Source organism: Pristiophorus japonicus, chromosome 1 (assembly GCF_044704955.1).
Source record: "Pristiophorus japonicus isolate sPriJap1 chromosome 1, sPriJap1.hap1, whole genome shotgun sequence".
In the NCBI taxonomy this organism is placed as follows: Eukaryota; Metazoa; Chordata; class Chondrichthyes; family Pristiophoridae; genus Pristiophorus; species Pristiophorus japonicus.
In genome coordinates this window covers 389,103,714-389,119,184 of record NC_091977.1, presented here as the reverse complement: position 1 = coordinate 389,119,184, position 15,471 = coordinate 389,103,714, and the positions used below count along the sequence as shown (strand labels likewise).

The following is a 15,471-nucleotide window of genomic DNA, read 5'->3' as shown; positions in this document are numbered from 1 at the left end:
CTGCGTTTCATAACCCCTGGGGCAGGAACCACTTGTAGCACGAGTTAATTTCTAATCAGGCTCCCAATCGCAATGTGGGAGACCGATTTAAATATTTTAGTAAGCGTCCCGTCTCTACATGATGGGACACTCAGGCACCCCGATATCCAGAGCCATAAAAATGGCAAAGAGCACAACGGGGTTGGGATCCACAAATTTCACTTTTTAATCCTCCCCGACTCTCTCCTGCACACCATTGGGGGTTAATATCAAGGCCATTTTGTCAGAAAACAATGGCATTACTGCAAGTTACTTTTTTCCTGACAATCCTTTACAAATTGCATATCTGAAGCTATGTGGTTTAAATTGCTAAATAATGAGAAAGAGATCTGCAACTTTCTGCAGATCTGAAATCAACAATTAACAGTGTTACTGAATACTGTATTCCTATATATTAGCGTAGACAATTGCTCTATCTATAAGAGACACCCATGTGTTAGATAGTTGCTGAAAGATGGACTAGCAGATATAGTAACATTATAAATAGTAAGATATATTACACATTCATCCCGTACATATCATATCATAGGAGCATGGTGCACCATTTGTATAGATAGTACTTTTATACGGCTGCAGTTCATGTGTGTGGTGATGGACATATTGACCCTGCTCACTGTCACAAATTTGTGCCATTCATAATCATACCATCTTTATTATATTACATATTTTACAGTGTATGTGTGCAAAACTGAATAGTGAGACGCACACAAAAGCTGTTCAACACTAGATCAGACTGAACCATCAGGCAGTATCCAATGGGGCTGATCGCAGGCACCTGATGTGCTCCACTGACTGGATTTCTGCTCCCTGTATAATGCAGCAGGGAAGACTGAGGCCTGCAACATACCTAGTGTGAAACTGGTCAGTGCAAAAGGTCACTTGGAACCTCTGCTCAAGCCCTTAAGGGCTGTGAAAATTATTCCAATTAGGGGTCTCCTCATAATGTGACTGGGACACCTGAGCAGCACTCTAGTCACACAGCTGCCAACATCTCTGTTCTTTTCATAATAATCTTATGTAATCAATATAAGAGACTCTGAAGGGAAAAACTTTTCCCTTTCTTCCTCCCCTCTCGTCCCGTTTCCCACCTTGCCACTGTCTCCTCTCACGAAAATTCCCAGAGTTTCTGACAGATTGTTGAAGTGAGCTGACCTTGTATTATTAGACAGACGCACAAAGCACCTGGAAAGCTCTGCCACAGCGACCTCATGATCAGCTCCAGCATGTACTGTTCAGTAACTCATACAGTTATGCATATGTTTGAATGTTATAATCTGTGTAATAGCTATTTTAGCCTAAAAATGAGAAAGCACAACCATCTGACTAATAGACAAGGCTGCTACACAAATGAAAAAAATAATTTTACCTGTTGCTAAATTTGGCTCCGAAGTGCCCTTTTTTTGGCACCATGGGTGCTGATTCAGGTCCAAAATGGCAGCCAAGGAGCATGCGCACACTTCTAGTGCAGGCCGCACTGAACGCCATTTTGGGTAGGTCGTTAGCATGGGCACTGGGAACATGTGCCGGAAGTATAGAGTAGGCAAATTGTAATGTTAATCAGTGTGCAACACTGGTTTGATGCCAGCACTGCCATTTTCAACCGCAACATTACAGCTAACGTCCTCTCTTAATCACGCACAACTGAACATGCATTCAGCAGTAGGAAAGACCCACTACCAGCACTATTGAAAAAGATCATCAACTGTTTTCAGGTTAGTTGATGATTGATTTCTACTGGCTCTTGTTGGGTTTGTACAAGTGATTTTTGAAGTATCTTTTTGAAGTTGCTGAAGTGTCCAGGGAGTCATGTGGCAGGTTACTTCAAGGCTTCTGCTCAGACCAGTTGCTCCCAAACATGGATGCAGTAGTTTGTATCCCCCTTGGCCTGCAAGAGAGAGGGAAATGTGTCAGTGAATGTGGTGCAATGTGTTTGGGTGATGTGCCTGTCTTTGTTGAATAGATGGCAGTGTGTGCAAGCTGTCAGATGTGGGTGTGAGGTGAAGCTCTGAATGTGAGGTATGAGTCATAATTGATAAAGATTGTTGGTAGGTGAGTGATGGGGGTTGATGAATTGAGCAGTGTCTTGAGCCTAGTGGTGCATTTGTAGCAATATGGTAGTTGAAGATGAATTCACTGACCATGATCACTCGTGTGAGGTCATTAAACTTTTTTGCAGCAATGTATCCAGGTCCTCGGGGCTGCACTGCTGGTATTGATCACAATGGCAATCTACTCCCATTGCTTTCTCACAGTTTGCCTGAAGGGCCTCCTGTGGATGCAGGTCATCTCTCCTCCTGTCCACCTGCTGCACCAGGGCCTCGAGTACTGCATCAGACTATCTGGGAGCCCTCCCTCTGCCATGTTGCACCATCTTCACTCTGCCTGTATGTCACACACCCCTCTACAATGACTGCCTGTATGTTAGATTGCCCCCAAAAATGGGCACGGGGATCGCAATGCAGCCAAAATGCACCTACTCTTTAATGCAAGCTAGCTTTAATTGGTGCTAGCCTCGTACGAACTTGATCTCACTGCTGAGCATGCAGCCACTCAGCAGCGCGTTCAGCAGTGCTCGCCACAATCATTATAATTATCAGGCAGCACGAAGTTTGTGTGCTACTTGCATTACTTTGAATGGATACGAGTTGATCGTGCATTTCAATCTCCGTGCCCGTTTTCGGGGGCAATCTAATTTTTAACCCTTTTAGTTTTTAGCATACAAATTCGATGTTGTTTTACTGCGATGGATTTTGGTCAGTTCCTGAAAGTAGGCATGGTAAGTTTCTTTTAACTGTGATCCAGGTTTTTTATAAATTGAAACAATTCAGCAGAACGGCCAAGATTATCATGAAAAGAACAGACGTTTTTACACAGAGGGTTGTTCGGACATGGAATCCCCACCAGAAGCAATGTTTGGAGCAGAATCCATAATAGGTTTTAAAAGGCAAGTGGATGATTATTTGAAAAGGGAAAAGGAATGGGACTAAGTGGATAGCTGTTTCAGGTAGCTGGCAGAGGGTGATAGGCTGAAAGACTTCCTTCTGTGCGAAAATATTCGTATTCTAAAATATAATAGGGTAAAATGCAAGCCAGTGTACGAGGCGCCCTGCCAGCAGGGCAGGCTCATAAAATTACCCAAGTATGTAACAACAAAGCTTTTTATTGCATGCAGTTCATCAAAAGTTTTGCTGCAGGAATTCTGGGGCAGCTCAGCCCAGTACCTACTGAGCATGGATTCACAACATAAAACTGTTCGGAAGTGGTTATACGTCATTGTTACTACATTGACATTCTTGCTTAGGAGGGGCCTTATAAAGATAGCTGGTGTGAGAAAAGGGAAGTGCTACATTGGTACAGTAAGGAGCATTCCTTTGAAGTGGGGTTAAAATAAATTGCTTAGAAAGTTTAGAGGAAACCTAACTGATGCTGAGTGCAAACAATAGAAAAAGTGATCTATTCCCTAGCAATGACATCTCTCACTGAATTTAGCAAAAAAAAAGAAAGAAATGAGAGGCCCTTCTGTGCTCATTTCTAAAGCCAGTAATTTACTGCTTGTCTCAAGCTATAAAAAAAGCTATATAACCTATTTATAGTGAACAATCTGAAAGGTAGTAATTGCTCATGCAAAATCATTCTCAGTGCTCATTTACCGCATGAAAAGAGCTCCTTTACTGAGGAGCAGTTGAACCACTTTTGTGTGCCCGTTCTGGGCTGCCAGAAGCAGTGGAGTCATTCCTTTCTCATCTCCTTCATTCAGAATTTTTGTCTCATATGCGTTCTGCAGCAGCAGTTTGCATGTGTTGAGCCGGCCGTAACTGTAGTTAAAGATAAATTCGTGTCATTCGTTTTATTTTTGTACATTTTGTCAAAAAAAATATATGGAGCTGTAAATATTTGTTTAAATAAATGATGTCATAGGAATTAAAATAGGCATGCTCAATATACACAGTTAGCATCTAAGGGGGCAGCAGCCAACTAATTTTTCTGGTACTCCTGAACTGCTGAAGAGTATCACCAGAAATGTTAACCGATCCCTCATTCAATTACTGACTGACCTGCTGTGTATTTCCAAGCCTAGATTCCAGATAGGCTACTTTTGATCTACTGAGCCGATAGGTTCACCCCTGTGTCCAAGTCACTCATCGGTATGGAGGTCGGGTGAACAAAGTGCCAGTCCTCCTTCCCAGTACTGCTAAAGACCAGGAGACCAAAATTCCTCGGCTCCAACATCACTCCAGCAGGGTAACTCAGGTGCGGGTGGCCAGATAAAGGTAGGAATTCTGGTGGGATCCAGGACTACCAGGTCTCCTGCCTTCTTTTCTCCCCTACCAAATGTCTCCTCAAACCCCTCTTCCCTGCCCCCTTCATCTTCATCTCTAACAACTGGTGTGAAGAGCTCATGGGTTTCTTTGTCACTAACATTGAGACCAACTTTTCAGCTGCTTCCCTATGCCCCATTCCCCTTACCCACCAAAGCAAACAATCCTCATATAGCCCCTTGCCCCAGCGTGAATCCGTGTCTCACTCGGGTTTCTCCATCGTCTTCACTCATGCCCTCCCTGAGCTTATCTCATCCGTAAGATCCATCTTTTGCTGCCTTGACCCCATTCTCACGACACTGATGACCAGCCAACTTCTCTTCCTGGCATCTATGCTAATTGACATTGTAAATGGTTCGTCTCCTCAGTCACTGTCACCCTACTCCTCAAACCCTATGTCTTTATAAACTACTGCCTCAGCTCCAATCTCCAATCTCCCATCGCTCTCCCAAGCCATTGGGCTGGATTTTCAGCTTTGATGATTTTGGGACAATAATGGCGGCAGGGCGGTAAAGTTAGCGCCCGGGAATAGTTTGTGCCTCAGCCATCAAAATTGGGCAGCTGGGCCCTGGTCTGGGGCGCAGCGCTAAGGGAGGCGTTTTACACCCCTCTTGGACGTTAGCATGGGAAAATCGCAAGATAATGAGCTGGGCCGGGAGCGCTCCAAGAAACGCCAGGGGGTAAAGAAAAACCTGAAAAAAACCCACAAAACATTTCCAATACATAGCCCACACCATCACAACATAAATCGCTAAAAAATTAAAAGAAAAAACAATCACACTGACCTTAGGATTGCATTACGTACCTCTCTGCAGTTGGTATAGTTGGACCGCCCGATTTCCCAGCCATTCACTACGGGGCGCGCTTCGGGGCGTACGGGTCGGCGGGAGTTACAAAGCGCGCCGGTGTCACAACCAGGGGTGTTGCACTTCTGGGCGGTGCTGCTCCATGCTGCCGCAAAGCCTGCCCTGAAAACCCTTGTGGGGCACTTGAGGTTGACCGTCTACCGCCAGTGCCACCACTCTGGGGCGAAAAACATAGCGCAAAAGGACTGAAAAATCCACCCCCCTTCAATATGTTGGCACCTAGAAAATCCATACCCATCTTTCTTGCAAATGCCTGTTTGAATTTCTGAATGCCTGTTTGAATAGGTTTCTGTACCTGCAACAATACTGAAACAACTAAAACCAAGTCACAAATTACAAACCTATCGAATTATAGTCCTCTCCAGCAATGGCTTTTTTCTCAGCCCCACACCGTATCCTTCTGAGCCCTTCAAAGATCTAACCTTGGTTCCCTCTTCTTCCTATTGATATGCTGCCCCTTGGCAAAATCATCCACCAACATGTGTTTCCTTAATTTATCTATGCTTGTCCAACTGACTGTTAATTTTGTCACTGATTATTTTTTCTAAAAGTTTCTTCATTACCGATGTTAACTGGCTTTATAGTTGCTGGGTTTATCTTTACACCCTTTTTTGAACAAGAGTGTAACATTTGCAATTCTCTAGTCCTCTGGAACCACCCCCTGTTTCTAAGGAGGATTGGAAGATTTCTTCCTTCACTACTCTCAGCATTCAAGCATGCATCCCATCTGGTCCTGGTGACTTATCTACTTTAAGTACAGCCAGCCTTTCTAGAACCTCATTTTTATCAATTCTTATCCCATCCAGTATCTCCTCTACCTCCTCCTTTACTATGTCTATGGCAGCATCTTCTTCCTTGGTGAAGACAGATGCAAAGTAATCATTTAGTACCTTAGCCATACCCTCTGCCTCTATGCATAGTCTCCTTTTTGGTCCCTAATCGGCCCCATCCCTCCTTTTACTACCTGTTTACTATTTACGACTGGATTTTTGGGTCTTCTCCACTCAGTTTTTCACCCCAGAGCGGCAGCAATGGCAGCAGTGAGGTGTTTTGGCCAGGCAGTCAGCTTCAACGCCCCGCAGCGATCCTCTGGACCGGTCTTGCGGCAACTCGGAGCAGCACCACCCGGAAGAGCTACGCCGGTGTGCAACACCCCTGGTTGCGACACCGGCACGAGTTTTGACAATGGCCCAACCCGTCCACTGGAAAGCGCGCCTCGCACTGAATGCCTGAGAAATCAGGGCAGTCCAACCATTCCGTCAGCGAAGAGGTGAGTAATAGACTCCTAAGGCAAGTGTGATTGTATTTTCTTTTAATTTTTTTGCGATTTGTGTTGTAATGGTGTAGGCAATGTTTTGGGAATGTTTTTGTTGGTTTTTTTCAGGTTTCCCCCTCCCCCCCCAACCCCCAGGCATCTGTCGGAGCACTCCCACCTGGCTCTTTAGCTCGGGGGTTTCCTATGCTAGCTAGTAGAGTGGACAAGGGAGAACCAGTGGATGTGGTGTATTTGGACTTTCAAAAGGCTTTTGGCAAGGTCCCACACAAGAGATTGGTGTGCAAAATTAAAGCACATGGTATTGGGGGTAATGTATTGATGTGGATAGAGAACTGGTTGGCAGACAGGAAGCAAAGAGTAGGAATAAACGGGTCCTTTTCAGAATGGTAGGCAGTGACTAGTGGGGTACCACAAGGTTCAGTGCTGGGACCTCAGCTATTTACAATATACATTAATGATTTAGATGAAGGAATTGAATGAAATATCTCCAAGTTTGCAGATGACACTAAGCTGGCTGGCAGTGTGAGCTGTGAGGAGGATGCTAATAGGCTGCAGGGTGACTTGGACAGGTTAGGTGAGTGGACAAATGCATGGCAGATGCAGTATAATGTAGATAAATGTGAGGTTATCCACTTTGGTGGCAAAAACAGAAAGGCAGAATATTATCTGAATGGTGGCAGATTAGGAAAAGGGGAGGTGCAACAAGACCTGGGTGTCATGGTACATCAGTCATTGAAAGTTGGCAAGCAGGTACAGCAGGCTGTGAAGAAGGCAAATGGCATGTTGGCCTTCATAGCGAGAGAAATTGAGTAAAGGAGCAGGGAAGTCTTACTGCAGTTGTACAGGGCCTTGGTGAGGCCACACCTTGAATATTCTGTACAGTTTTGGTCTCCTAATCTGAGGAAGGACATTCTTGCTATTGAGGGAGTGCAGCGAAGGTTCACCAGACTGATTCCCGGGATGGCTGGACTGACATATGAAGAAAGGCTAGATCGACTAGGCTTATATTCACTGGAATTTAGAAGAATGAGAGGGGATCTCATAGAAACATATACAATTCTGACGGGATTGGACAGGTTAGATGCAGGAAGAATTTTCCCGATGTTGGGGAAGTCCAGAACCAGGGGTCACAGTCTAAGGGTAAGGGGTAAGCCATTTAGGACCGAGATGAGGAGAAACTTCTTCACTCAGAGAATTGTGAACCTGTGGAATTCTCTACCACAGAAAGTTGTTGATGCCAGTTCATTAGATATATTCAAAAGGGAGTTAGATGTGGCATATATGGCTAAAGGGATCAAGGGGCATGGAGAGAAAGCAGGAATGAGGTACTAAAGTTGCATGATCAGCTATGATCATATTGAATGGTGGTGTCGGCTCGAAGGGCCGAATGGCCTACTCCTGCACCTATTTTCTATGTTTCCATGTTTCTAGCGCCGAAGAGAGGTGTAACAACGCCTCCCTTAGCACTGTGCCCTTTGAAGCAGGGCCCAGCTGCCCAAACTTAATTACTGAGACGCAAACTATTCCCAGGTGCTAACTTTCCAGCCCCGCCATCATTATTGCCTCAAAAACATCAAAGCCGAAAATCCAGCCCTATACGCCTATAGAAGGCTTTTGGATTACCTTTTATGTTAGCTGTCATTCTACTCTCATACCCTCTCTTTGCCCCACACATTTTCTTTTTCACCTCCACTGAACTTTCTATATTTAGCATGATTCTCAGATGTATTCTGTCATACGCGCTCTTTTTCTGCCTCATCTTACTTTCTATCTTTTTCGTCGTCCAGGGAGCTCTGACTTGAGTTGTCTTACCTTTCCCCCTAGTGGGAATGTATCTCGATTGTACCCGAACTACTTCCTCTTTAAAGGCAGCCCATTGTTCCACTATAATTTTGCTGCCAATCTTTGATTCCAATTTACCCAGGTCAGATCCATTCTCATCCCACTGAAATTTGCCTTCCGCCAATTAAGCATTTTTACTCAAGATTGCTCCCTGTCCTTTTCCATAGCTAATCTAAATCTTATGATATTATGATCACTGTTCCCCAAATGTTCACCTACTGACACTTGCTCCAATTGACTATCTCATTCCCCAGAACCAGATCTAGCAATGCCTCCTTCCTCATTGGGATGGAAACATACTGATCAAAAAAGTTCTCCTGAACACACCCAAAAATTCTTCCCCTTCTCTGTCCTTTACACTATTATTATCCCAGTCTATACTAGGATAGTTGAAGTCCCCCATTATCACTATTCTATAGTTCTTGCACTTCTCCGTAATTTCTCTGAAAATTCGCTCCTCCATATTCTTCCCAATAGATGATGGCCTATAGAATACATAGAAACATAGAAAATAGGTGCAGGAGCAGGCCATTCGGCCCTTCAAGCCTGCACCGCCATTCAATATGATCATGGCTGATCATGCAACTTCGGTACCCCATTCCTGCTTTCATTCCATACCCCTTGATCCCTTTAGCTGTAAGGGTCACATCTAACTCCCTTTTGAATATATCTAACGAACTGGCCTCAACAACTTTCTGTGGTAGAGAATTCCACAGGTTCACAATTCTCTGAGTGAAGAAGTTTCTCCTCATCTCGGACCTAAATGGCTTACCCCTTACCCTTAGACTGTGACCCCTGGTTCTGGACTTCCCCAACATCGGGAACATTCTTCCTGCATCTAACCTGTCCAATCCTGTCAGAATTGTATATGTTTCTATGAGATCCCCTCTCATTCTTCTAAATTCAAGTGAATATAAGCCTAGTCGATCCAACCTTTCTTCATATGTCAGTCCAGCCATCCCGGGAATCAGTCTGGTGAACCTTCGCTGCACTCCCTCAATAGCAAGAATGTCCTTCCTCAGACTAGGAGACCAAAACTGTACAGAATATTCAAGGACACATCTAGTAGTGTAATGGCTCCACTATTATTTCTTAACTCTAACCAAATAGATTATGTCCTTGACCTCACCAGGACATCCTCTCTCTCCAGCACTGTAACATTTTCCTTAACTAATATTGCCACACCCTACCATTCCTGAGCAGCCTATATCCAGTAATATTTAATACCCAATCTTGCCCTTTTTTGAGCCAGATCTGTGTTATTGCCTCATCATATTTCCATGTGGTTATTTGCGCCTGCAGCTCACCAACATGTTTACTAAGCTTTGTGCGTTCACATACATACACTGTAAACCTATCTTAGACCATCCTGTGTTCTCTTTTAGTTTGACCCCCCCTAATATGTTACTATTTCTTGCTTTAGAGCCATCCGTCTCAATCCTTTGTGCCATTTGTTTCTCCTTTCTAATGCTATATCGTGGTGCCCATCCCCCTGCCACCTTAGTTTAAACCCTCCCCAACAACACTAGCAAACCTTCTCGTGAGGATATTGGCAACCATGTTCTGTTGATATTTATCGCTCCACCAATATTACCAAAAAAAAAGATTATCTGGTCATTTATCTCTTTGTGGGACCTTGCTGTGTGTAAATTGGCTCTGATTTTTCACAACATTACAACAGTGAGTATATTTTAAAAGTATTTACTTTACTCTGGGACTTCCTGCAGATGAGAAAGGTGAAAAATAAATGCAAGTTTTTTCTCTCTTTATATGAAGCGCTTTGGGACATTTTTCTACATTAAAGGCGCAAATTGTTGTTATTGTCATTCATCACCTGCATTTTAACAGAGATGGTTGAGGAGCCCACCGTAAGTACATGGGAAACTCATGAGTTTATTCACGTCAGGGTTCAATTACATCAATGGTACCTTAGTCGCATTTGAACCTGGGCTTTCCTGTCAGATGGAAGCTGTCAGGAAGGGTGAAGAGGCCCCTCCAGGGCAAGTGAAAAACCTTTCTTTGTGGGGTCAGGAGGAGCAGTGTTCCTCCAGACCTGGCAAGGAAAGTTTTTTTTACTTGGCTTGGAAACCCTCCTGCAACACCCACCCGAAATCTCTTCCCTGCAAATTATCTGCTTGCCAGCAAGCCTCTCTTTGGTGATGGCCAATGGCCTCTGGCTAGGTGCTATTTTCTGCCTATTTTGAGCAGCAGCTCAAAACAACAACTTGTATTTATATATCACCTTTAACATAGTAAAACATCCCAAAATGCTTCACAGGAGTATTATCAAACAAAATTTGAGACCGAGCCAAATCAGGCGATATTAGAGCAGACTTGGTCAAAGCGGTAGGTTTTAAGGAACATCTTAAAAGATGAAAGGGAGGTGTAGGGAGGGAATTCCAGAGCTTAGGGCCTTGACAGCTGAAGGTATGACCGCCAATGGATGAGTGATTAAAATCAGGGATGCTCAAGAGCCCAGGATTGGAGGAGTGCAGATATCTCACAGGGTTGTCGGGCTGGAGTTCAGTACAGAGATAGGGAGGGGGAGACCATGGAGGGATTTGAAAACAAGGATGAGAATGTTAAATTCGAGGCATTGGGATGGGGAGATTGTCCTATGAGGAGAGATTGAGTAGACTAGGTCTTTATTCTTCAGAGTTTAAAAGATTGAGAGGTGATCTCTTTGAAACACTCAAAATTCTTCCAGGAGTTGTCAGGGTAGATGCATGGAGGATGTTTCCCCTTGCTGGGGAATATAGAGCTAGGGTTCATAGGGGCCAAAATTGCACTGTTCTGTACCTTCCATTAGCGCCTCCAGGGGGCGCTAATGGGCACAAAACTGTTTTCACCCAGGTGGTTGCATGTGCTACCGGCTCCCGTGATACTGCGCGGGAGTTAGCTGAGGCGCAAACACGGTAGCGCCATACCGCACTAGTAGCACCCCGGGACCGCCGTGCCTCCAACAATGACGTCATCGCCATGCGAGGCGACCCCTTTCCACCTTGCGCCGGAAATTGCCGAGCATCCCATGAGGCTACTGTGGACAATGCCCACCCCAGCCTCACAGGTCACAAACCAGGCCGACCACTGCTCCCGGGGCGGAAGTGCGTTCTTCAGCTGACTTAACGGTCGGCTCATGCTCCATCGATGTCATGTGGTCTGGGCCATGATCGTGCAGCTCGACACGCCGTTTAGGGGCCGGGATGCGGTACTACACAGCCCTGGTGGCCCAGTAGAGACAATCAAAGGGCCCGCGCAGTTTGCAGTGGCCCTCCCCTTTCACGGAAGGGGAAGGGTGTTGAAACGCATCCGCGCTAGGCAGAGAAGTGATCGGACGATGTTACAGGGATGGAAATAGGCGGTGTTGGGGATAGCGTGGATATGTGGTCGGAAGCTCAGCTCAGGGTCAAATATGACAACAATATGCCAGAGAGAGGGATGGAATCCATGGCGAGGGAATGGAGTCTCTGGCAGGGACTGAAAACAATGGCTGCAGTCTTCCCAATATTTAGTTGGAGGAAATTTCTCTTCATCCAGTATTGGATGTCAGACAAGCAGTCTGGCAATTTAGAAACAGTGGACCGGCAACATCCAGATGTGGCACAGGAGTTAAAATACCATGGCCTCAAACATAGGCCAGCTAGTGTGTTTTGCACTTGCTCCACACCACACCCCCCCCACCACCACTGCGCATTTGAGACTCACTGGGGGTAAAATCAATCCCCCAAAACTTGCTGATGAAAACATTTCAGAAAGCATTTTGATTCATGTTATGTAGAGGAAATAAAAGTAAATAATGAGGATACTAACAGACTTCAGGAGCATAGAGACAGATTGGTCAAAGGGCAGACGCATGGCAGATGAAATTGTGCACAGAGAAGTATGAACTGAGACATTTTGGAGAGAAGAATGATGAGAGGCAATATTGTACAATTTTAACGGGGTGCAGGAACAGAATGACATCGGGGTGTATGTACACAAATCTTTGAAGGTGGCAGGACAAGTTGAGGAGGCTATTAAAAAAGCTTACGGGATCCTTGGCTTTATTAATAGAGGAATGAAATACAAAAGCAAGGAAGTTATTCCCTACATTACATTTCAAAGGTACTTCATTGGCTTTAAAGCTCTTTTGATGTTGTGAAAGTCCCTATATAAATGCATTCTTTCTTTTGTGCTAAATGTTCAATCTGGGTGCCACACTTTACGAAGGATATCAACTCCTTGGAGAGATATAAAAGAGATTTACAAGAATAGTACCAGGAATGAAGGACTTCATTTATGTGGAGAGGCTGGTGAGGCTGAGGGTGTTCTCCTTAAAACAGAGAATGTTAAGAGGAGATTTGATAGCAGTGTTCAAAATTATAAAGTGTTTTGATAGAATAAAGAAGGAAAAACTGTTTCCAGTAGCAGAAGGGTCGGTAACCTGAGAGCACAGATTTAAGGTGATTGGCAAAAGAACCAGAGACGACATGAAAAGAAACATTATTTTGTTACACTGAGTTGTTGTGATCTGGAATTCACTGCCTGAAAGGGTGATGGAAGCAGATGCAGTAGTAACGTTCAAAAGGGAAATGGATAAATACTTGAATGGAAAAAATTACAGGGCAAGAACAGGAACATGGGATTAATTGGATAACTCTACCAAAGAACTGGTACAGGCACAATGGGCCGAATGTGCTCCTTCAGTGTTGTATCATTCTATTTGATTCTTTAAAATAGTACAGTGCCATCTGGTGGTCAAATTGTACAATTATAGGCTGATCATTTTGATTAAAAATGTGGACATAGGAATTTACATGGAAAAATCTGATACAAATGTTTGGTAAAAGACTGACAGCAGGAAATAAGGTTCTGTAGAAAACAAGTGAATGCACATGTTAGATTATTAAGATATAGATGGATAAAGAAAGAAATAACTTGCATTTATACAGTGCCTTTCACAATCTCAGGATGTCCCAAAGCATTTTACAGCAAATTAACTATTTTTCAATTGTGGTCATTTTTAGTAATATTGTTGGCCTGGACACCGGGGAGAACTCCTCTGCTCTTCTTCAAAAAATGCCATGCTATCTCTTACATCCATCTGAGAGAGCAGACAGGATCACAGTTTAATGTCCCATCCGAAAGCCGGTACCTCTAGTCAGTCCTGCACTGAAGTGTCAGCCTAGTTTATGTGCTCACTGCTCTGGAGTGGGAATTGAACCCATGATCTTCTGACTCAGAGGCAAGAGAGATAGATAGAAATAATCTGATTTTAAATTTATTCTGACCTATATTTGAGAAAACCAAGGGCTAGAAATTGTGTAGCACCCTATTGGTTGCAATAACTTTTGAAATCTCTGGAAAGTATGGCCAGGTGATAATGATTTTCTGCTCCCAGGAAATTCAGCCAAGAGGGAAGTGGAGCACTAAATCAAGCACTAACCATTTCTCTTAGGGCGCTGAAGTGCGAGAGCGGGACAGTAGCGGCAGAACGCTAAATAATGTGGTGTGCAATGAAACCGGTATCAGAGTCTGCTTCCCTCGCTTAATGAGGGCCAATGATGTTGCACATTGTACTTCTGCTCAGTTCTGTGTTGCCAGGCAACCTGCGTGACTGCCATTACAGCCCCAAACACTCTCAGAGAGTGGAGGGCTTGGACATCTTGCAGCAATGGAGCATTGAAAACTTTCAGCAGGCACCAGACTGGTGCAAAGAATAAAGTTTGGCCGACCTGAAAACAACTGCCTTTAATTAGTACTCCCCAAGCAGCCAGCCAAGGTGACAATGTCTCCTCTTCCTGCCGTTGTTCATGCCGGGCAATACAGCAGGGGCGGAGGCAATTTCACATCCGGGGTGGTAACAGGGCGATGCACACTTTATGACATCACGATCTGCGAGGCGTTAGAGGCCGAGGCGGTAAGAGTTAGCGCCAGCGCTAAATCAGCACTGAAGTTCGCAAGCATCACTGAATTCGCCGCACCCAATTGTTAACCCCTTGGTGCCCCATTACCACCCCCTCAAGGTGTCGACAGGAGGCACATTTCTCCCCCTAAATCTTGATAATTAAACAGATGAATTGAAGATGCGAGTTTCCCTACCCTGCTGCAAAATGCAGTGATGATTTCTTGTCCATTGTTTTCAAATGAAGAGATGTTTTTAAGGACAACATTTTATCCACAGAATCTGTTAGTCCTTGTCTACACACATAGTGCAGTGGAGTACAGCCATTAATATCTTTGTCATTCAATAGCTCCTGTACTTTTTCAGACTGCAAAAGTATACATATAAATGTTAAAGAATAAAGAAATAAGAAGGGGTAAATCGATTAAGACAAAATGCTTTCTTAAAGAATAAGCCTCAAAGTAGCTGATATAGCCTTTACTCCACAAACCCATAGTATTACAGCACATTTTTAGGTTCGAATACTCAGAAGTGATCTGCACTATCTGCCTAAACTGGAAAATATTATTGAGAAAAATCTGAATAAATCAGCTACTGGCCACTTTATTAAGTAAAGCCATATTATTTGTTAATCATGAGAATTAATAACAGGTCTGAAAATCTGTCAAAGTAGAAACATAAATAAAGATTTACCTGAAGAATTTCTTCACTGAGGTTGTTTAATCCTTTGGGTTGCAGGACAGTTAGATGAAGGAAGTTACATTCCACAGAATTCTTTATTTTCACATTAGCTCCTAAGAAAATTATAACATGAAATAGTTTATTAGTTTGATAAGGGGAGTTGATATGCCTTGGCTCTTATGAAGTGACAACAAAAAATCCTATGATATGCTGTACCTAAACTTCCCAAAAAGCCTTTGACTAAGTTCTGTCTAAAAACATTTTTGGTACACTAGGAGTGCGCTAAAGGCCTGAGTCGCGATCGAAATTGGGCCTCAGGCCTCATCAACATATTTCTGGCAAGCTACAGTCCCCAATCTGCCATTCCGAGGCAGCTCGCCAGACACTGGAGCACCAATTTGGCCCTAAGATAAGCCCTGGGTATTGTGGGTGGATGATAGGAGAACAGGAGGGGATGAACACAGGCCACCAGCAGCCTGCTGTAGTGGTGTGGAGCCATGAGGAGCACTCTGGCTCCTCTTGGTTCAACTTAAAGATAAGTTTTTAAAAATACGTACCTTTTTT

General features: G+C 44.1%; 1 protein-coding gene across 1 annotated transcript in view; it reads right to left on the bottom strand.

The window, feature by feature from the left end:
* Positions 1-15,471, bottom strand: part of trpa1b (transient receptor potential cation channel, subfamily A, member 1b) — a 165,934-nt gene that overhangs the window by 66,611 nt on the left and 83,852 nt on the right. Inside the window, exons 10-12 of the mRNA XM_070884159.1 lie at positions 14,920-15,020; positions 14,424-14,593; positions 3,690-3,854 (exon numbers count right to left, since the gene is read on the bottom strand). Coding sequence (XP_070740260.1) covers positions 3,690-3,854; positions 14,424-14,593; positions 14,920-15,020 — 436 coding nt within the window. The remainder of the gene's footprint in view (positions 1-3,689; positions 3,855-14,423; positions 14,594-14,919; positions 15,021-15,471) is intronic.